Here is a 22366-nt window from a genome sequence, read left to right on the forward strand (position 1 = left end):
AGCAGCATCTGCAGTTCCACACAGGTGGTTTGAATACAGTGGCTGCTGGAGGAAGAACACTGAGCCACAAAGACCAGCAGCATGGACCTGTGATGTAGTTTATAGGGAGTGTGTGTGAACACTCACATCACCCATGATGTGAGAACAGTCATTCTCACTTGAAACGGCCCCCAGAGTGAAATCATGAGTGTGTCTGTAAAAATCTGGGATTGTGTGTCCTAGGATCATTATTCAGTATCATCTAGCCCGTGATGTTTCAGTCCTGGGAGTGTTTGGTGGGACAGGGTCCTGTAAACATTATTCTAGAACATAAAACGGGCGCTGGGTCTGTGATGTTTGTGCCAAACATGATGCCAAGTTAAACTCATCTTCTCTGCCTGTATGCGATACATATCCCTCCATTCCATGCATATCCAAGTGCCTATCTGAGGAATGACACTCTTGCCATAGAGGGAGTACAGAGAATGTTCACCAGACTGATTCTTGGGATGTCAGGACTTTCATATGAAGAAAGACTGGATAGAATCGGCTTGTACTCGCTAGAATTTAGAAGATTGAGGGGGGATCTTATAGAAACTTACAAAATTCTTAAGGGGTTGGACAGGCTAGATGCAGGAAGATTATCCTTGATGTTGGAGAAGTCCAGAACAAGGGGTCACAGTTTAAGGATAAGAGGGAAATCTTTTAGGACTGAGATGATAACATTTTTTTTCACACAGAGAGTGGTGAATCTGTGGAATTCTCTGCCACAGAAGGTAGTTGAGGCCAGTTCATTGGCTATATTTAAGAGGGAGCTAGATGTGGCCCTTGTTACTAAAGGGATCAGGGGGTATGGAGAGAAGGCAGGTACAGGATACTGAGTTGGATGATCAGCCATGATCATATTGAATGGCGGTGCAGGCTCGATGGGCCGAATGGCCTACTCCTGCACCTATTTTCTATGTTTCTATGATCTAAAAGCCTTGTAAACGCCACAGTCATGTCTGCCTCCACCACCTCCACAGCAGCACATTCCAGGCACCCACCAGCCTCCATGTAAATAAACTCCTTTGTACTTTGCTCCTCTGACCTGAGAGTATTTGACATTTACATTCCAGTAAATGGGGGAATGTGAAAGCATAAGTGTATGGGGAAGGAGGAGAGCAGCAGTAAGTGGGAAATAGGGGGGGTACCAGTCAATGGAGATTTCTGGGAGTTCCTACGCTCTAGTTCTAATATTATACAAGAAACAAAAACCATCCACTGCTTTTATTTTTGCAGAAACTTTGTGATGAATTAAGGTTATTTTTGAAGTGAAAAACAAGTGTAATAAGTGGAAGTGCAGGGAGTTTTACCGTGACTGTAACACATCCCACACTGTGATAAACACTGCATCACAAACTAACATAGATCACTGTGTGAGTTGCTTCCACTCCCATTCACTCATGGGCTGCCGTTTTATTTTTTACACAGAAGAGCATCATTGAAGGACTGTTGCTGAAGCAGACCAGCTCGTTCCAGAGGTGGAAGAAGAGGTACTTTAAACTGAGAGGGAGGACGCTGTACTGGGCCAAGGATGCAAAGGTAAAGGGGACCAAGATGTCCCGTCACTTTGTGTATGATTGTACGGGCTGGCGTGAGATGTCACTGCTGTCGAGTGAGATCCCTTCCCTGTGTGTTCCCACCTCATCCCTACCCACAATGTGCCATTCCCAGTACTCCCCACTGCGATGGATGGAAATAATTGTCCCAATTGGCATGGTAAATATTTTGACATAACCACAGCTACTGGTGCTGGTGGTATCCTATGAGATGACTGGGTGGAGGTGAATTCTTCCCAGCTGTTATCAGGCAACTGAACCATCCAGCGGGTAGCAAACGTAACTCCACTTTTTAAGAAGGGAGGGAGAGAGAAAACTGGGAATTACAGACCAGTTAGTTTAACATCGGTAGTGGGGAAACTGCTAGAGTCAGTTATTAAAGATGGGATAGCAGCACATTTGGAAAGTGGTGAAATCATTGGACAAAGTCAGCATGGATTTACAAAAGGTAAATCATGTCTGACGAATCTTATAGAATTTTACGAGGATGTAACTAGTAGCGTGGATAGGGGAGAACCAGTGGATGTGGTGTATCTGGACTTCCAGAAGGCTTTCGACAAGGTCCCACATAAGAGATTAGTTTACAAACTTAAAGCACACGGCATTGGGGGTTCAGTATTGATGTGGATATAGAACTGTCTGGCAAACAGGAAGCAAAGAGTAGGAGTAAACGGGTCCTTTTCACAATGGCAGGCAGTGACTAGTGGGGTACCGCAAGGCTCAGTGCTGGGACCCCAGCTATTTACAATATATATTAATGATCTGGATGAGGGAATTGAAGGCAATATCTCCAAGTTTGCGATGACACTAAGCTGGGGGGCAGTGTTAGCTGTGAGGAGGATGCTAGGAGACTGCAAGGTGACTTGGATAGGCTGGGTGAGTGGGCAAATGTTTGGCAGATGCAGTATAATGTGGATAAATGTGAGGTTATCCATTTTGGTGGCAAAAACAGGAAAGCAGACTATTATCTAAATGGTGGCCGACTATGAAAAGGGGAGATGCAGCGAGACCTGGGTGTCATGGTACACCAGTCATTGAAAGTAGGCATGCAGGTGCAGCAGGCAGTGAAGAAAGCGAATGGTATGTTAGCTTTCATAGCAAAAGGATTTGAGTATAGGAGCAGGGAGGTTCTACTGCAGTTGTACAGGGTCTTGGTGAGACCACACCTGGAGTATTGCTTACAGTTTTGGTCTCCAAATCTGAGGAAGGACATTATTGCCATAGAGGGAGTGCAGAGAAGGTTCACCAGACTGATTCCTGGGATGTCAGGACTGTCTTATGAAGAAAGACTGGATAGACTTGGTTTATACTCTCTAGAATTTAGGAGATTGAGAGGGGATCTTATAGAAACTTACAAAATTCTTAAGGGGTTGGACAGGCTAGATGCAGGAAGATTGCTCCCGATGTTGGGGAAGTCCAGGACAAGGGGTCACAGCTTAAGGATAAGGGGGAAATCCTTTAAAACCGAGATGAGAAGAACATTTGTCACACAGAGAGTGGTGAATCTCTGGAACTCCCTGCCACAGAGGGTAGTCGAGGCCAGTTCATTGGCTATATTTAAGAGGGAGTTAGATGTGGCCCTTGTGGCTAAGGGGATCAGAGGGTATGGAGAGAAGGCAGGTACGGGATACTGAGTTGGATGATCAGCCATGATCATATTGAATGGCGGTGCAGGCTCGAAGGGCCGAATGGCCTACTCCTGCACCTAATTTCTATGTTTCTATGTTTCTATCCTTCCACAACTACTATCTACCTCATTGGTGACCCTCGGACTATCTTTGATCGGACTTTACTGGCTTGATCTTGCACTAAACATCATTCATGTTATTCCCTTTATCATGTATCTGTACACTGTGGATGGCTCGATTGTAATCATGTATTGGCTTTCCGTTGACTGGTTAGCACACAACAAAAGCTTTATTAGTACACGTGACAATAAACTGAACTCAAACTCAAATCTGGAGGGGATGGGGGAACTTTGGCCAGGCTTCTGAGAGAACATCATCTAAAGCTGACCCTAACAGCATGGAGTGCCCAGGCTATCATGATTCTGCCACAAGACAATGCCTGGTACAACCATGTTTCCTTTTTATATATATATCACTAACTTCCAAGTTAGCAGCAGGGTTATGACAGTTAGTTACTCAAACACTCGCCACTATTCAATTAAACTATGGGCTGATGAGATGGGAATCTCAAGCACCTGCACTGGGCATCTCTTTAAACATTCTACCCCTGACCTTAAAGCTATTTTATATTTTAGTTTAGTTTATTTTGTCACGTGTACTGAGGTTAGGGGAAAAGCTTTTGTCACACGCCATCCAGTCAAAGAAAAGACTATCCATGATTACAATCAAGCTGTCCACAGTCTACAAATAAAGGATGGTGTCACATTTAGTGCCAAATAAAGGCCAAGTAAAGATAGCTCAAAGGTCGATAGTTCAATTAGTTTAAATTAGCTCGATTGAATGGTTCAAAAGGTGGGTGATGGACGGCTGCAAGTTCATCAACAGGAGTGAAATAAACCACTCCATCTGCCCCACCACATTCTAAATATTCCATCTCGAGCACTCTGGGGTCTTGGATTACCCTGTGTACAAGACACACAACAGCTCCTTATTGCAGCTTCTCCAGCATTACTGTCTAGACTCGGTTTCTGGTCCTTACACATCTTGTTACTTGCTGACCTGTTCCTCATTCAACCTGGACTTTGATTCCTGTCCATGCGTTAACCTGTCCCCTGATTCACCTGTACCCTGATTCACCTGTACCCTGAGTCACCTGTACCCTGAGTCACCTGTACCCTGAGTCACCTGTACCCTGAGTCACCTGTACCCTGAGTCACCTGTACCCTGAGTCATCTGTACCCTGAATCATCTGTACCCTGAATCATCTGTACCCTGAATCATCTGTACCCTGAATCATCTGTACCCTGATTCACCTGTACCCTGATTCACTTGCCCTCAGAGTTGTCTGTTGCTTGATTCACCTGTCCCCTAATTCACCTGTCCCCTGATTCACCTGTACCCTGAATCACCTTTGCTGTGAATCACCTTTACTGTAATTCACCTGTCCCCTGATTCACCTGTCCCTAATTCACCTGTATCCTGATTCACTTGCCCCCAGAGTTGTCTGTTGCCTGATTCACCTGTCCCCTAATTCACCTGTCCCCTGATTCACCTGTACCCTGATTCACCTACACCCTGTTTCCTGTTCCTTTGGCAGCTTACCCACTGGATTTCTCCTGATTCCTGCTCCTAGTTCAACCTGCGGACTAAATCATCCTGTGCTATGATTCCTGTTATTGCTTCAGCCTGTATTCTGACTGTAGTTTGTTTCTGCCATTCCAGTCCCTGATATTCGACGAGGTGTATCTGTCCAATGCGAGTGTAGCTGAGACCAGCACGAAAAACATCAACAACAGTTTCACTGTAAGTTGGTGATGATTGTTGCCTGACCCTTCCTTTGTGTGCCCGCTGCAACATGGCAATGTATTTGTGGTAGGGAGACTGGCCAGGACGATGGGGTTTAGCAGATACTGCAATATTCAGTCGGTCAGGCAGCATCTGTGGAGACAGAAACAGAGTTAATGTTTCCAGTCAATGACCATTCATTAGAAAGAGAGAAAACAAGTGTGTTTTGACCTCCGAAGAACGAGAATGTCTGTGTGTTGGACACCTGTGTATGTCCGGGTGCTCCTGATTCCTCCCACATCCCAAAGACATGTGGGTCGCTGGGTTAATTGGCCACTCACAATTACCCTTTGCATGTGGGTGAGTGGTAGAATGTTTGATGGGGGGGTTGGGGGGGGGGGGGGGGAGGGTTGTTGGCAAAGTAGGGAGAAAAAAACAGGATTAGTGTGGGATCAGTGTAAATGGGTGGGTAATGGTCAACATGGACTTGGTGGGCCGAAGGGCCAGCTTCTGTGCCATCTGATCAAATACCACACTTGCCTGTCCCTTCGACAAGCAGACCACTCTTAGAACATAGAACATAGATGACATTTGATGAAAGAATGCGTCAACTGGACTTGTATTCACTGGAATCCAGAAGGATGAGAGGTTATCTTATAGAAACATATAAAATTCTTAAAGGATTGGGCAGGCTAGATGCAGGAAAAACATTCCCGATCTTGGGGGAGTCCAGAAACAGGGGTCACAGTTTAAGAATAAGGAGTTGGCCATTTAAGACTGAGATGAGGAAAAAAAATTCACCCAGAGAGTTGTGAATCTGTGGAATTCTCTGCAACAGAAGGCAGTGGAGGCCAATTCACTGGATGTTTTCAAGAGAGAGTTAGATAGAGCTCTTAGGGCAAACGGAATCAAGGGATATGGGTAAAAAGCAGGAACTGGGTACTGATTTTGGATGATCAGCCATGATCATATTGAATGGCGGTGCTGGATCGAAGGGCCGAATGGCCTACTACTGTACCTATTGTCTATGTTTGTTTCCAGCACTGCACAGTATGGGAACGGGTGCTTTGGCCACAATATTGAACATGATGGATGCCAAGTTAAACTGGTCATATCTACCTGTACATGATCCATATCCCTCCATTCCCCCCACTTCCATGTGCCTGTCTGAAACCTCACAGTGAGATGCCAGAACATAGGCCTTGCAGTTGAGGAGAGAGAGGCTAACACACCTGCTGTGTGGAACGGGACCCTCTCTAGCTGGAGGAGGTTCTTTAAAGAGTTGTTGAGTTATACAGCATAGAGCCAGGCCCTTTGGCCCGTCCTGACCATGCTGACCATCAAGTATCCAACTGCATGCATTAGCATTAGGCCTAAACCTAACCCTAGTCCCACTGCTCCAGTCGTCAACTTTCTCACTCCTGAATAAAGGACAAACGGTCAAAATACGGGACAAATTCCCGACGGCAATTCATTGACTGACTGGGCCGTGGCTGGGTGAATGAGTGATGAGTTGCCCCGGGTGCTGGACTGCACACAAAGCCCAGCCGGCGGGCCAGCTGAGGAGTTTTGGCCCGGGCCGCGCGACGTCGCTCACAAAGTCCGGCGCCCCGTCCAACTCATGAACCGGTGATCGGCCGTGAGAAGGAGGGGTGGTGGTGTCGGCGGTAAGCAAAGGTCCAAAGGTCGGACAGCTGGCCGGGCCGACTGACCGATGGGGCCACGGGCGAGGTGCTGCTGCTGCACTCCATAGGCTGCACTACGTCGGGACGGGTGAGGTGAGGCTGGACGTGGCTCTCTGACCTGACAGTCCCCTCGACCCGAGTGGTAGCAGTCACATACGGGGCAAGGGCGGTCCCGTACAGGACAAACCAATTTAGCCCAATATACGGGATGTCCCGGCTAATACGGGACAGTTGGCGACACTACCCACTGCCCAATAAAACCAAACCTAATGCATGCTTCAGGGATGTAAACGCTCCTGCAGTCACCACTTAGATGTTGAGAGTCTTTGCCTCCACAACTGTAACCAGCCTCTGGATGAGAAACCTGTGCTTTGTATCCACTCTAAAGCTCTTACTCCTCACCTCAAACCTGTGGTTTATTCTCAGGTGATAACCCCGTTCAGGAAACTAATCCTGTGTGCGGAGAATAGAAATGAGATGGAAACTTGGATAACTGCGCTGAAATCTGTCCAGAAAATAGAGAACTGTGAGGTAGGGAAACAGATCAGTCCGTTTTCAGATTGTGTGTGTGTGTGTGTGTGTGACTGTGTGTGTGTGTGTGTGTGTGTGTGTGTGTGTGTGTGTGTGGGCGGGTGTGTGTGTGTGTATGTGTGTGTGTGTGTGTGAGTGTGTGACTGTGTGTGTGTGTGTGTGAGTGTGTGTATATGTGTGTGGGCGGGTGTGTGTGTGTGAGTGTGTATATGTGTGTGTGTGGGGGGGGATATGTGTGTGTGTATTTATATGCACGTGAATGCGTGCACATTCATGTGTTTCTGCGCGTGTGTGTGGGTTTATGTATGAGTATGTGTGCACAGGTGTTTGTGTTTGTGGGCGTGTGCATGCATGCGTATTTCTGTGTCCATGCATGTGAAAGTTGATGGTGCATGAGCAGGCGTGTGCGTGAGTATATGTGCAGGTGTGTTTGTCAGCGTATGCATGTGTATTTGTTTCCTTTGGTGTGTGTGAGTATATATGCATGCATGTGTGTCTGCATGCAGGTGCATGCTTGCATGTGAATGTATATTTGTACAGATGTGTGGCTGCATGTGTGTGTATGTGCATGTGTGTGCAGACACATACATGTATTCATGTTTTCCAGGAAGCATCAGTGAAAGTGTGTGTCGTTGTGTGTTGCCGTATGATGGACCTGCTCCCTCTCCCAGTGCCCTCGCACTGACCCACCCGCCCCTTGACCCATGTCTCATCCTTCATTGGTGTCGTTACCTCACGTACTCAAACTGTTGCGTCTTCCACAGACGAGCCAGCTGAACATGGAGCATTTCTCGGGGATGCACAACTGGTACGCCACGTCGCACGCCCGTCCCACCTTCTGTAACGTCTGCCGCGAGGCTCTGCCAGGGATGACCTCCCACGGCCTCTCCTGTGAAGGTGGGTGGTGATTCCCCCCCCCCCCCCCCACACACTGTTGCTGGGAGTTGTGTAGAGTGATCAAACACAGGTCCACAGTGGCTGGCAGTGATTGTGTAGAGCCATCTCTAGACACTGTCGCTGGGATGAATCGTGTCGAGTGATCCAACACCAGAGGCTGGGCAGGAGGAGCTGGGAACGTCCAGAGTTGGATCAGACGACACATGTAGATGCATCCTGTATTGACGAACCACTCATTAAAATAAATCTAATGACCCCAAGACACTGTCAACAAACAGCCTCTTCCGGCTGTTATCAGGCAACTGAACCGTCCCCTCCCCAGCTCGAGTGTCGTCCTGACCTCATTGGAGACCTTTGAACTAAATTTAATTGGAGATTGACACAAAATACTAGAGTAACTCAGTGGGTCGGGCAGCATCTCTGGTGAAAAAGAGTGGGTGACATTTTGGGTCGAGACCAGTCTTCAGAATGAAGTCAGTCAAGTCGGAAGAAGGGTCTCGACCCAAAACGTCACCTATCCATGTTCTCCACAGATGCTGCCTGACCCGCTGTGTTACTCCAGCATTTTGTGTCTATCTTCAGTATAAACCAACATCTGCAAACATATATTTAACTAGTCTTTATCGAACTTTATCTTGCACCAAATGTTGTACCTGTCATCCTGTAACTGTAAACTGTGGACAGCTTGAATAGTCTTTTTGACTGGATAGCATGGAAACAAAAGGTTTTTACTATACCTCAGTACAAATGTAAATACTCTCTCAAACATAATGGTGCTCCAGGTGTACAGGAATCCTGGGATCTTGTATCCTGGCTGGACCGCCTTGATGGGAAATATGGGGCAGGTGACCTGATGAGTCTCAGATTCAGGGCTGTGCATGCCGTATTCACACACGCCTCTTATCAGTGGATGTTTCCACCAGCGGGAGAGTCCAGGACCAGAGGGCACAGCCTCAGTATAAAAGGACGTACCCTTAGAAGGGAGATGAGGAGGAATTTCACAGGGTGGTGAATCTGTGGAATTCTTTGCCACAGATGCTGTGGAGGCCAAGTCAATGGATATTTTTAATGCGGAGATTGACAGATTCTTCATTAGCAGGGGTGCCAGGGGTTATGGGGAGAAGGCAGGAGAATGGGGTTGAGAGGAAAAGATAGATCAGCCGTGACCGAATGGTGAAGTAGACTCGATGGGCCGAATGGCCTTATTCTGCTCCTATCACTTACGAACTTCTCTTTTGATTGACAGTTTGCAAATTTAAAGCTCACAAGCGATGTGCTGTCCGGGCTGTCAACAACTGTAAGTGGACCACACTGGCGTCTGTGGGAAGTGACATTATTGAGGATGAAGAAGGGGTAAGTCACTGACTGCTGCTGGTCTTTCCCCATCAGAGGGGCATTAAATATGGGGCACATAAAGAGGACAAGAGAGGGAGGCAATTTGTTAAATATACATGCCTTGCTTTAAACCGTATATTAAATGTTCAACTACAAGATACACAACACATGCCACTCCCCACACAGGGTCTCCTTCCCACACTGGACAACTCCACATTACATCTATTCCTGCTCTCGTCTTCCCTTTCTGCCCCTAACCCGAAGATTCCTTCCTCATCCCCCCAATCTTCGGCTCACCAATTTAACCACAATCCTGACCTTGGGTGCTGTCTGTATGGAGTTGTTGATACGGGGATGATCAGCCATGATCACAATGAATGGCGGTTCTGGCTCGAAGGGCCGAATGGCCTCCTCTTGCACCTATTTTCTATGTCTATGTCTATGAGTTTACAGGTTCACCCCGTGACTGCGTGGGTTTCCTCCTGGGCGTCCTGGTTTCTACTCGTGTCCCAAAGACATGGGCTTTAGTAGGTCGAGTGCCCATTGTAAGTTGCCCCTCATGGATGGGAGAGCAGTGGAATCTGGGAGAGGTGATGGGAATATGGGGAGAATAAGATTGGATTAGTGAATACCTGATGATCAGGATGGACTACTGGGCTGAAGGGCCTGTTTCTGTGCTGGGTGATCCGATCATTCTATGTCTATTTTTCTTCTTTAAATGCACATTGATGCCAAGACGTATCACACTACCTCTCTATTGTTATACATATCAATGATTCTATGCCTCTATCCTCCATGCATGTATCATGCTCTCATACAATCTCTACTCTGTTGCAGGTGGTCATGCCTCACCAGTGGCTGGAGGGGAACCTGCCAGTCAGTGCTAAATGTGGGCTTTGTGACAAAGCATGTGGCAGTGTGCGGAGGCTGCAGGACTGGAGGTGCCTCTGGTGCAAAGCCATTGTAAGTCTCTACTCCTCCTCAGCGCACTTATGGGGTGGGCGACTTTAGTCATGTTAATCGTTGTATTTAAATCTGAGAGTTAGTGTGATGTGAAGAGAATTGATCTTGACATTAAAGGAACAATTTATCTCACTGAGCTCCTGCATCATTGGTAAACGGCAACAACAAAATGCTGGAGAAACTTGGTGGGTCAGGCATCACCTGTGGGGGTAGAGGGAAGGTCAACGTGTTGGGGTGAGACCTTTGTCATTGTTCCTCAGGGGAAGTCTGGGTCTCACCAACCACTCCCCTGGCCGCATCAATCTCAGTGCTGGCTTGAAGGGCTGAATGGCCCACTCCTGCACCTATTGTCTATTGCCTATTGTCTACTCCACTCCCACCACTCCCGGCTTTACGGAAAACCCTGGACTCTAATCCACCTTTCCCTCTTCCTCCTCCCATTCCCGCTGACCTCGATTCTGCCTCCAACCCCAGTTCCACTCCCTCGTTGCCCAGTTCTCCATCTCCCACAATTCCCACTCCACAGATCCACGTTGTGGCCCTTCTGAGGTCCAACACCTCCAGGTGACATCTTCCCCCAGAGATCTTCCTTTATCATGTGTATTGGGAGAGTTAAAGACCCCGCTGTCACTGCTCTGCAGCTTTTCAAGAAGCATCCCTGCAAGACTGCACCTTCCTGAGCAAATATCTACCTCACTATCTTTAATTGGACATTACTGGGCTTGATCTTGCACTAAACGTTATTCCCTTCATCATGTGTCTGTACACGTGGAAGGCTTGATTGTAATTACGTATAGTCTTTCTGCTGACTGGATAGCACGCAACAAAACCTCGGTACACGTGACAATAAACTAAACTGAAACTCATTTCACTAATTTCCCTCCACAGAAGTTAAAAGCCTCTTGAACTCTCCCTGAAGCTCACCACTGATCCAGTGCTCCCCCTGTGGTTTATGTGCAGCACTATGAACTTTGCTCATGCTCTCTCTTCCTCCGTTCCTGTCGAAAATCCTTCCATTCTTTCCATCCAGCATTGTCTCACACCCACATCTATTAAGCTCCCCCCCCTCCCCCCACTCTATCAGTCTGAAGAAGAGTGGCGAAACGTCACCTATCCATGTTCTCCACAGATGCTGCCTGACCCGCTGAGTTACTCCTGTTCTTTGTGACCATTAGTGGACAGTGAGCAAATGCTGGCTGTCAATCTGATCCATTTTATTCTCCTAATAAGGTAGTGATTGGTCTTTCCTAATGGTCTCACCAAATACTGAGAACATGGTTCTATTATGGCCAGCATGAGTCTGACCCTAAACATCACCAGTCTATGTCTTCCAGAGATGCTGCCTGACCCACCGAGCTATTCCATCACATGGTATTTATTTTGGCTGCATGATCCTTTGTTTTAACGCGGAACTTCAGAATTCTCCCCAGAAACACTTCTGTCCCTTTTCATGTGAGGTTTGAGGTACATGTTCTCCACAGATGCTGCCTGACCCGCTGAGTTACTCCAGCACTCTGTGAAACGTCACCTATCCATGTTCTCCACAGATGCTGCCTGACCCGCTGAGTTACTCCAGCACTCTGTGAAACGTCACCTATCCATGTTCTCCACAGATGCTGCCTGTTACTCCAGCACTCTGCATCTTTTCCATCGTTTGGCTGTTGAGTGAGTTTTCTTGATCAGACACTGAGGGAGGACTCGTTCCGTGTTGTATTGAGTGATGCTGGATACATTCTTGTGGGGGTTATGACTGGTCAAACACTGGTCAGAGTGGCCTGTGGCACGGCATGTGAATGGCATGCATTGTCGTTCCACTGATCACTAGCAGCAGCAGCTGACAACATGTGCTCCTGCCGTTCCAGGTCCACAACGTGTGTAAAGACACCCTTGACAGGAAGTGCCCACTGGGGCAGTGCCAGCTCTCCATCATCCCTCCAATCGCCCTGAACAGCGTGGACTCAGACGGTGAGTTACTGGACACGGGGTCACCCTGGGCCAGCGTGCTCGTATCAGGGGGCTTGCATCACTCCGTCTGCATGGTGACAGTGGTACTGAACCCACAGTGTGTGTTACTGCTGCCGTGCACAACTACAGGTGGAGCTGTCAACAGACCGTTTCTGATGAATGCAGCAATGCAGCAGGGGCCAGTGCAGTAACGTTTCAAGGACATGTCACAGGATGCACTGTTGTTAAAGACGCAACTTTTATATTTATTGCTTTCCTTTCTGCAGTAATAAACCAGACAAATGTTAGTCAGCTCATTACATGACGATATTGTGACCATTGTTTAATGACTATATTGTGACCATTGGCATCAATATCAACACAAGGTATACAATGTATTCTCAGTGATGAGAATGTTAAGACATTTGCATTACATTATATGAAACAATGTAATCCGTTATCATGTATCTGTACACTGTGAATGGCTCGATTGTGATCATGTGTTGGCCTTCCACCGACTGGATAGTACGCAACAGAAGCTTTTCACTGTACCTCGGTACACGTGACAATAAAGTAAACTGAACTGGAGGCTGTTCTGCTGAAGCTACAACTACAGAGCGGCTGTGACGTGTGGGAGACGGGTTAATGTTGCCGCACCTTGTGTCCTGTTTCTGCCCAGGGTTCTGGAAGGCCACCAACACAGCGTCCTGCACCAGCCCTCTCCTTGTACTGGTCAACTCCAAGAGCGGTGACAACCAGGGGGTGAAGTTCCTCAGGAAGTTCAAGCAGTTGCTGAACCCAGCCCAGGTGTTTGACCTGATGATTGGCGGACCACACCTTGGGTAGGTCCATCCAGCACCGCCAGCCTTGACCTGCAGAGAGAACATGCTGTAGACAAGCCAAGCAAGCACTCTGTGTCATAACGCTGAGATAAAGATCAGCCACTTGCAACCAGTTGACTGTTAGTGTTCCATGGACAAGTTAACCTGTTTCTAGTCATAGACATGAAATGCTGGGGTAACTCAACAGGTAGAAAAGGGGGCTCGACCCAAAACGTCACCCTTCCTTCTCTCCAGAGATGCTGCCTGTCCCGCTGAGTTACTCCAGTATTTTGTATCTATCTTTGGTGTAAAGCAGCATCTGCAGTTCCTTCCTGCACACGTTGATCTAGGGAGGAATGTTGGCCAGGATGAATAATGAAACAATGCCGCACCCACAGAGCACGGCCCAGAACAGAACCCTTCAACCCATTGCCTCCGTCAACCGTAAACCATCCACTTACACTCACTCTGTTTTATTCTCCCCACAATCTCTCCAACTCTAACCTCAGATTCCACCCCTCACCTACAGCCAGAGGCAGCTTACAACGGACAATTATTGATGGGTGTGGGAGGAAATCAGAGCAGCTGGGGAAACCCAGGCTGGAAGCAAGAACGTGTAAATTACACACGCACACGCACACTCACACACACACACACACATACACACATACTCACACAGACGGACACGCGCACACACACACACACACACACACACACACACACACACACACACACACCCATACTTACACACACACACACACACACACACACACACACCCATACTTACACACACACACACACACACACGCACACGTACTTACACACACACACACACACACACACACACACCCATACTTACACACACACACACACACACACACACACACACACACCCATACTTACACACACACACACACGCACACACACACACGCACACGTACTTACACACACACACACATACTCACACAGACGGACACACGCGCACACACACACACTCACACAGATGGACACAAACACGCACACACACTCACACAGATGGACACACAGGCACACACACACACGCACACACACACACAGGCACACACACGCACACATACTCACACACGCACACACACACACACACAGGCACATACTCACACACACACACACACACACACTCACACACACACACACAGGCACACACAGCTCTGGGGATGAAGCTGTTCCTGAGTCTGGAGGTTCTGGCGTAGAAGGCCTTGTAACATCTGCCGGAGGGAAGTAGTTCGAACAGTCCATTACAAGGGTGTGAGGAGTCTTTATGGATGCTGACGGCCTTCCTGAGGCACCGTGTGTGGTAGATGCCCTCCAAGGCTGGTAGCTCTGTCCCAATAATCCTCTGTGCTCTGTGGACGACGCACTGAAGAGCTCTCCTCTCCGCCTCCGTGCAGCTGAGATACCAGAGATGTCATACGTTAATATGCTCTCTGGTGCAGCGGTAGAAGGTTGTCAGCAGCTGTTGGGCAGACCAGTTGTTTTTAATGTCCTCAGGAAGAACAGTCGTTGCTGTGCCTTCTTGACCAGCGCAGCGGTGTTAGTGGACCATGTGAGGTCCTCTGAAATGTGAGTGCCCAGAAACTTAAAGCTGGACACTCTCTCCACACTTTCCCCGTAAATGGAGATTGGGGCGTATTCCCCATTACGTGACCTTCTGTGACCATTATGCACCACCTCAGTGTTGCCCTGCTGAAACCACTGATGCCTCCCAACTGTTCACCCAACAGCGCTGGCCTCACTCACGTCGCCACTCCCAACAGCGCTGGCCTCACTCACGTCGCCACTCCCAACAACAGCGCTGGTCTCCCACCGTTTCGTTCCTGCAGCAGGACATTACTCGCTCTGTACATCCTCTCTGACAGTGGCGTGTTCCCTTGCAGCCTCCGGCTCTTCCAGAAGTTTGCCACGTTCCGTATTCTGGTGTGCGGGGGAGACGGCAGCGTGGGGTGGGTCTTGTCGGAGACGGACAAGCTCAGTCTGCACAAACAGGTCAGTGCCAGCGGTCAGTGGGAGAGTGGGTCAGAAAACCTCACCTCAAGAGGGGCTGGTGTGGAGATTGAGGGGGGTGGTGTGGAGATAGAGGGGGGCTGGTGTGGAGATAGAGGGGGGCTGGTGTGGAGATAGAGGGGGGCTGGTGTGGAGATAGAGGGGGGCTGGTGTGGAGATAGAGGGGGGCTGGTGTGGAGATTGAGGGGGGTGGTGTGGAGATTGAGGGGGGTGGTGTGGAGATAGAGGGGGTGGTGTGGAGATAGAGGGGGGCTGGTGTGGAGATAGAGGGGGGCTGGTGTGGAGATAGAGGGGGGGGGTGTGGAGATAGGGAGTGGGTGGTGTGGAGATAGAGGGGGGTGGTGTGGAGATAGAGGGGGTGGTGTGGAGGATGGAGAGGGAGTCGGTCACTGGGGGGAGAGGTGTTGGGCGACTCTCTGCGGCCATTTACCGCAATGCTGGGCCAGTCCACAGTCCACCGGTCATCACTGCTCTCTGCCCACTAACGTCTGCCTCTCTGTCCACAGTGCAAGCTGGGGGTGCTGCCACTGGGCACAGGCAATGACCTGGCGCGGGTGCTGGGCTGGGGCGGCCTGTGTGATGATGACCTCCAGTTGCTGCAGGTGGTGGCCAAGCTGGAGAGAGCGGCCACCAAGATGCTGGACAGGTGAGGCACTACCCCCACCCCAACCCCCCACCCAGAACCCCAACCCCACCACCCCCCTCCTTCCCACTCCCACCAGTTGACAGGGCTCACCTCAGGGAGGTTGACAACATGAGCCCCAAGGTCCAAGCCTGACCCAACCTCTCCCTGTAGCTCAGGCTCGTGAGTCCTGGCAACATCTTCACTGCACACTTTCAACTTTAATGGCATCCTACCTGTAGCCGGCGGACCAAAACTAAACACAGTACGCAGGTGTAGCCCCACCAGTGTCTTGTACAACAGTAACAGAGCGTCCTAATTTCTGTAGCCAAATATAACTTCTCCTGGGAGCCAGTCTGCAGTTGGCCTCGATTCTTCAAAAGCACCTATTTGGAGCAGAGATCTGTCAACGTCTGCTCAGGTGAGCGAGAGTCAAAACTGTTGGGCAGCACAATTTGTTTTGTCTGAAGAAGCTTAGAAAGTTTTCGAGAATTTGAAGAGATCTTTAATGCAGGCCCCAGCACTAGGAAGGCCACTCTATGAAAGGCCCGTCCAACTTTACTGTCCCACCCTTTCTGAATGTTCAACTGCAGTCCTCACCCAAAAACATGGGGATAAGCACAAAGCTGGACCCAGTAGCAATGGGGCCACCCACTATGCACCCAGATCCTAACACCAATCTATCATAGTCTACAGTCTGCTGCAAACCTGATCTTATGGCTTAATAGTAGTGTACAGTTCCTTGAGCAGCATGGTGGTGCAGTGGTAGAGTTACTGCCTCACAGCGACAGCAACCCAGGTTTCAGCCTGACTACGGGTGCTGTCTGTACGGAGTTTGTACGTTCTCCCTGTGACCTCATGGGTTTTCCCCGGGTGCTTCGGTTTCCTCCCACACTCCAAAGAGGTACAGGTTTGTAGGTTAAATATGTAAGAAAGAACTGCATATGCTGGTTTAAACAGAAGATAGACACAAAAAACTGGAGTAACTCAGCGGAACAGGCAGCATCTCTGGAGCGAACGAATGGGTGACATTTCGGGTCAAAACCTTCTTCAGGGTCTCGACCCGAGAGAATGGAGCAACTGGGCTTGTACACTCTGGAGCTTAGAAGGATGAGAGGAAATCTCATTGAAACATATAAGATTTTTAAGGGTTTGGACACGCTAGAGGCAGGAAACATGTTCCCGATGTTGGGGGAGTCCAGAACCAGGGGTCACAGTTTAAGAATAAGGGGTCAGCCATTTAGAACGGAGACGATGAAACACTTTTTCTCACAGGGAGTTGTGAGTCTGTGGAATTCTCTGCCTCAGGGGGCGGTGGAGGCCAGTTCTCTGGATACTTTCAAGAGAGAGTTAGATAGGGCTCTTAAAGATAGTGGAGTCTGGGGATATGGGGAGAAGGCAGGAACGGGGTACTGATTGGGGATGATCAGCCATGATCATATTGAATGGCGGTGCTGGCTTGAAGGGCCGAATGGCCTACTCCTGCACCTATTGTCTATTGAAACGTCGCCCATTCCTTCTATCCAGAGATGCTGCCTGTTCCGCTGAGTTACTCCAACATTTTGTGTCTATTTCAGGCTTGTAGGTTAATTGGCTATGGGAAAAATTGTAAATTTTCTTTGGTGTGTAGGATAGTATTAGTGTGCGGGGATCGCTGGTCGGCGCAGATTCGATGGGCCGAAGGGCCTGTTTCTGTGCTGTATCTCTAAACTAAATTAATCAGTGGGATGAGGTCCCTAGCGTGGAAGAGTGCCCCCTCTCCTGGACCATGGTGGTACTGGCAGCAGTGGCAGCATCAGATCCAGTCCTTGTTCCCAGTTCACAGCTCGGAGCGATTGTCACCATTTTACACGGTAAATGAAAACCAAAAATAAAATGCAGTGGGCGCAAATCTGACCTCAAAATAGAAAATGTTGGGAACAATCAGTAGGTCTGACAGCCTCTGTGAAAAGCAAAGCAGATCATATTTTAGTTTATGTCCCAGATAGGACAATGAAATTCTTACTTGCTGCAGCATAACGGAATATGTAAACATAGTACATAACTGGAGATACAAAAAGTTCAGTGTGTGTAAATACACATGCACACATACTCAATAATAAACTAATATAGTGCAATAATAATAAGTGAGTCTGAAGAAGGGTCTCGACCCGAAACATCACCTATTTCCTTCACTCCATCGATGCTGCCTCACCTGCTGAGTTTCTCCAGCATTTTTGTCTACCTTCGATTTTTCCAGCATCTGCAGTTTTTCCTTAAGCAATAATAATAATAGTCTGTGTAGTACAGAGCTTATTTGTTGTCGTGTTTAATAGTCTGATGGTTGCAGGGAAGAGGCGAGTCCTGAACATGGATGTTACAGTTTTCAAGCTCCTGTACCTTCTTCCCGAAGGCAGTGGAGAGATGAGTGTGTGGCCAGGATGGTGTGGGTCTTTGATGATGTTAGCAGCTTTTTTGAGGCAGCGACTGCGATAAATCTCTTTGATGGTGGGGAGGTCAGAGCCAGTGATGGACTGGGCAGTGGTGACAACTTTTTCAAGGATTCAAGGTAGTTTATTGTCATGCAGTCTTTTCCGCTCCTGGACGTTCAAGTTGCCGAACCAAGCCACGATGCAACCAATCAGCATGCTGTCTACTGCCATTGTCACCTGTCCCGAGGTACAGTGAAAAGCGTTTGTGTGGCAAGGAATCAAATCCCTTGCCGATTACCAGAAAGTTAACACCCCTCCCCCAGACAACGCCACCCTTCCTGACGAGCTAAACCATTTCTATGCTCGCTTTGACCAGGACAACAAAACCCCAGCCATTAAAGTTGCTCCACCCCCGAATGAACAACCCCTCAGTCTCTCCACCTCTGCTGTACAAGATGCACTGAGCAAGGAGAATGAGCGCAAAGCTGCCGGCCCCGATGGCATCCCTGGCCGGGTGCTTAGGGCATGTGCTGGACAACTATCCCCAGTCTTCACTGACATTTTCAATCTCTCACTGGCCCAGGGTGTTGTCCCCACTTGCCTCAAGACATCAACCATCGTGCCAGTGCCCAAACAGTCAGCCACAGGGAGTCTCAACGATTTCCGCCCAGTGGCACTCACCCCTGTCATTGCTAAGTGTTTTGAGCGGCTGATCTTGGCTCACCTCAAAGCCAGCCTGCCCCCCACACTGGACCCCCATCAGTTTGCCTACCGGGCCAACAGGTCTACAGAGGACGCCATATCGGCGGCTCTACACTCTGCCCTGACCCACCTGGACAACAACAACTCCTACATCAGGTTGCTGTTCATTGATTTCAGCTCTGCTTTTAACACTGTCATCCCCGCCAGCTTGATCACCAAACTCAGCGGACTTGGCATCTCCACCATCTCTGCAACTGGACACTGGATTTCCTCACCAACAGACCAGTCTGTTAGGGTCAACAACCTCACCTCCTCCACTATAACACTGAACACCGGCGTGCCACAAGGCTGTGTGCTCAGCCCTCTCCTCTGCTCCCTCTTCACCCACGACTGAATCCCTAAGTACGGATCCAACGCCATCATTAAGTTTGCTGACAACACCACGGTGGTAGGACTGATCAGTGACAACGACGAGTCAGCCTACAGGGAGGAGGTCCAGCACCTGACAACCTGGTGTGCCAACAATAACCTCGTCCTCAACTCCAAGAAGACGAAGGAAATTATTGTCGACTTCAGGAAGGTCAGAGGAGGCAATCATACCCCCATCCATATAAACGGGACTGAGGTGGAGCGCGTCTCCAGCTACAAATTCCTCGGGGTACATATCTCGGAGGATTTGTCCTGGTCCCTCAACACCTCCAAGCTGATCAAAAAGGCACAGCAGCGCCTTTACTTCCTGAGGAGGCTCAAGAAAGCCCACCTGTCCCCCCAGATACTGACCAACTTCTACCGCTGTACCATCGAGAGCATCCTGACCACCTGCTTCACGGTATGGTACAGCAGCTGCACTGTTGCGGACAGGAAGGCACTACAACGGGTGGTGAAAACCGCGCAGCACATCATCGGTGCCCCGCTCCCTGCCATGGATGCCCTCCACCGAAAACGGTGTCTGAGACGGGCCGGGAAGATCATTAAAGACCTCTCCCACCCCAACCATGGACTGTTTGCCCTCCTCCCATCAGGGAGGCGGTACAGGAGCCTCAGGTCTCGTACCAGTAGGATGAGGAACAGCTTCTACAATTATACCATCACATTGCTGAACTCGGAGTCCCGCCGATAGATTCCTCCGGTCCCTCCGTCCCCATTGTTTAATTATTCTGTATTTTTGATTATTCTGTATCTTCTTTTTTTAAATTTCTATATGCACTACTACTACGGACTGACACAAAACTGCATTTCGTTGTACCCATACTTAGTATTTGTGCAATGACATTAAAGTTGAATTGAATTGAATTGAATTGAATGATCACAATGAATGGCGATGCTGGCTCGAAGGGCCGAATGGCCTCCTCCTGCACCTATTCTCTATGTTTCTAATCGAGCCATCCAAAGTGTACAGATACAGAATAAAGGGTATAGATGTTTAGTGCAAGACAAAGTCCTGTAAAGTCCGATTAAAGATAGACCAAAGATCTCCAATGAGATAGATGGGAGGTCAGGACCGCTAGTTGGCAAAACCATATTTCAGGTCCACAATTGTCACCCCTTTACATGGGGCGTTTCCTCATTCAGTGGGGCTCTCTGAGATGGTTCTGAAGAAAAGTCCTCCAGTTATCCTATCCCACTGCCCTGTAATTATTCCCTGTCTCAGAGTTAATTCTCAACAGCAGACTGTTGTGGACCCTATAGTTCACACTGACAGACAAGGGCTTTCATGGAGTCAAAACTAGAAACTGCAGGTGCTGGTTTACGAAAAACTACACAGTGCTGGAGTAACTCAGCAGGCCAGGCAGCATCTGTGGAGAACATGGATAGGTGACGTTTCACAGAGTGCTGGAGTAACTCAGCGGGTCAGGCAGCATCTCTGGAGAACATGGATAGGTGACGTTTCACAGAGTGCTGGAGTAACTCAGCGGGTCAGGCAGCATCTGTGGAGAACATGGATAGGTGACGTTTCCCAGAGTGCTGGAGTAACTCAGCGGGTCAGGCAGCATCTGTGGAGAACATGGATAGGTGACGTTTCACAGAGTGCTGAAGTAACTCAGCGGGTCAGGCAGCATCTGTGGAGAACATGGATAGGTGACGTTTTACAGAGTGCTGGAGTAACTCAGTGGGTCAGGCAGCATCTGTGGAGAACATGGATAGGGGACGTTTCACAGAGTGCTGGAGTAACTCAGCGGGTCAGGCAGCATCTGATTGTTTGGCCGTCACATTAAACGTTCCCCTCCATGGTCAGTGGGAATGCCATTCAACCCATCCTTCTCTGGATCAAATCCCTCATGCACTGCAGATGGTGCAATTCCCCCATTGGGAACAGTACTGTGGAATGGGACCCTTAGTTCCACAGCACCACATGTTCTCTTGTCCACTGAGGGGCCCTGGTGTTGTACAGGTGGGGTATCGCCTCGGCGCAGAGGGAGAAGAGGAGGGAAGAGACAGTAACTCTAAGACTTTTTGCCTCCATCACAGTGAGGAGGTGTTTGGTGAACTCACTGTGGTGGATGGATAATTTGTGTTTATTGTGTTTTGTTATTATTACATGTATGGCTGCAGGCAACAGCATTTCGTTCAGACCGAAAGGTCTGAATGACAAATAAAGGATTCAATTCAATTCAATTCAATACAGACAGATCACTCCAGGGAGGATGGCATTTGGCCTTGCACCCTGAATGGTACATAGGATATTTTGGTTCCACTCCCCCATCCCAGCCCGCCAACCTCCGTCTCCTCCTTCTGCCCCCTCCCCCCCGTCCCCTTCGTATTGACTGGCTGTGTTGTGGTCTGTGCCCACAGGTGGAGCGTGCTGACATACGAGGCAGCAACCAAGCATCCTTTTCCCATGGTGACCGAGGATGAGAGCCACAACTCCCAGGTATGTGCGCGGGACCCCCCGCATTGAGTAACGATGTTGATGTGACTCACATCAGAGCTGGGAGGTGAAGGGAGGTTTTGGTCAGGGCCTTCCTTTGAGCAGGTCGGGAACTGATGCACTGTGCCTTTACACAGGCAGTGGAGTTGCTGCCTCACAGCGCCAGAGACCCGGGTTCAATCCTGACTACAGTTGCCATCTGTCCAGAGTTTGTATGTTCTCTCTGTGCTCTGTGTAGGTTTCCTCCCACACTCCAAGTGTACAGGTTTGTAGGTGAATTGAACGGTAAAATTGTAAATTGTCCCTAGTCAGTAAGATAGTGCTAGCATACGGGGTGATCACTGGATAGCCCGGACTCGGTGGGCCGAAGGGCCTGTTTCCACACTGTATCTCTAAACTAAAATAAAACCTAAACTTCATGTGTGAGCAATCTTTCTGCAAGGAGACAGGCCGTTCGGCCCATCAAATCCATGCTGAGCATCAACCACCCATCTACACTTTTATTTGAGTTCCCCCACATTAGCACCAGATTCTACCCCTCATCCACACACAG

The 22366-nt window shown here is 49.0% G+C and overlaps 1 protein-coding gene across 2 annotated transcripts in view; it reads left to right on the forward strand.

Moving 5' to 3' along the window:
* Positions 1–22366, forward strand: part of LOC116979259 (diacylglycerol kinase eta-like) — a 116636-nt gene that overhangs the window by 65932 nt on the left and 28338 nt on the right. For both annotated transcript variants that reach the window (XM_033030865.1, XM_033030867.1), the window contains exons 2-12: positions 1453–1563; positions 4931–5011; positions 7105–7209; positions 7974–8106; positions 9353–9459; positions 10279–10404; positions 12267–12369; positions 13028–13190; positions 15083–15191; positions 15716–15855; positions 21738–21816. In XM_033030865.1, coding sequence (XP_032886756.1) covers positions 1453–1563; positions 4931–5011; positions 7105–7209; positions 7974–8106; positions 9353–9459; positions 10279–10404; positions 12267–12369; positions 13028–13190; positions 15083–15191; positions 15716–15855; positions 21738–21816 — 1257 coding nt within the window. The remainder of the gene's footprint in view (positions 1–1452; positions 1564–4930; positions 5012–7104; positions 7210–7973; positions 8107–9352; positions 9460–10278; positions 10405–12266; positions 12370–13027; positions 13191–15082; positions 15192–15715; positions 15856–21737; positions 21817–22366) is intronic.

Source organism: Amblyraja radiata, chromosome 12 (genome assembly GCF_010909765.2).
Source record: "Amblyraja radiata isolate CabotCenter1 chromosome 12, sAmbRad1.1.pri, whole genome shotgun sequence".
Taxonomy (NCBI): Eukaryota; Metazoa; Chordata; class Chondrichthyes; order Rajiformes; family Rajidae; genus Amblyraja; species Amblyraja radiata.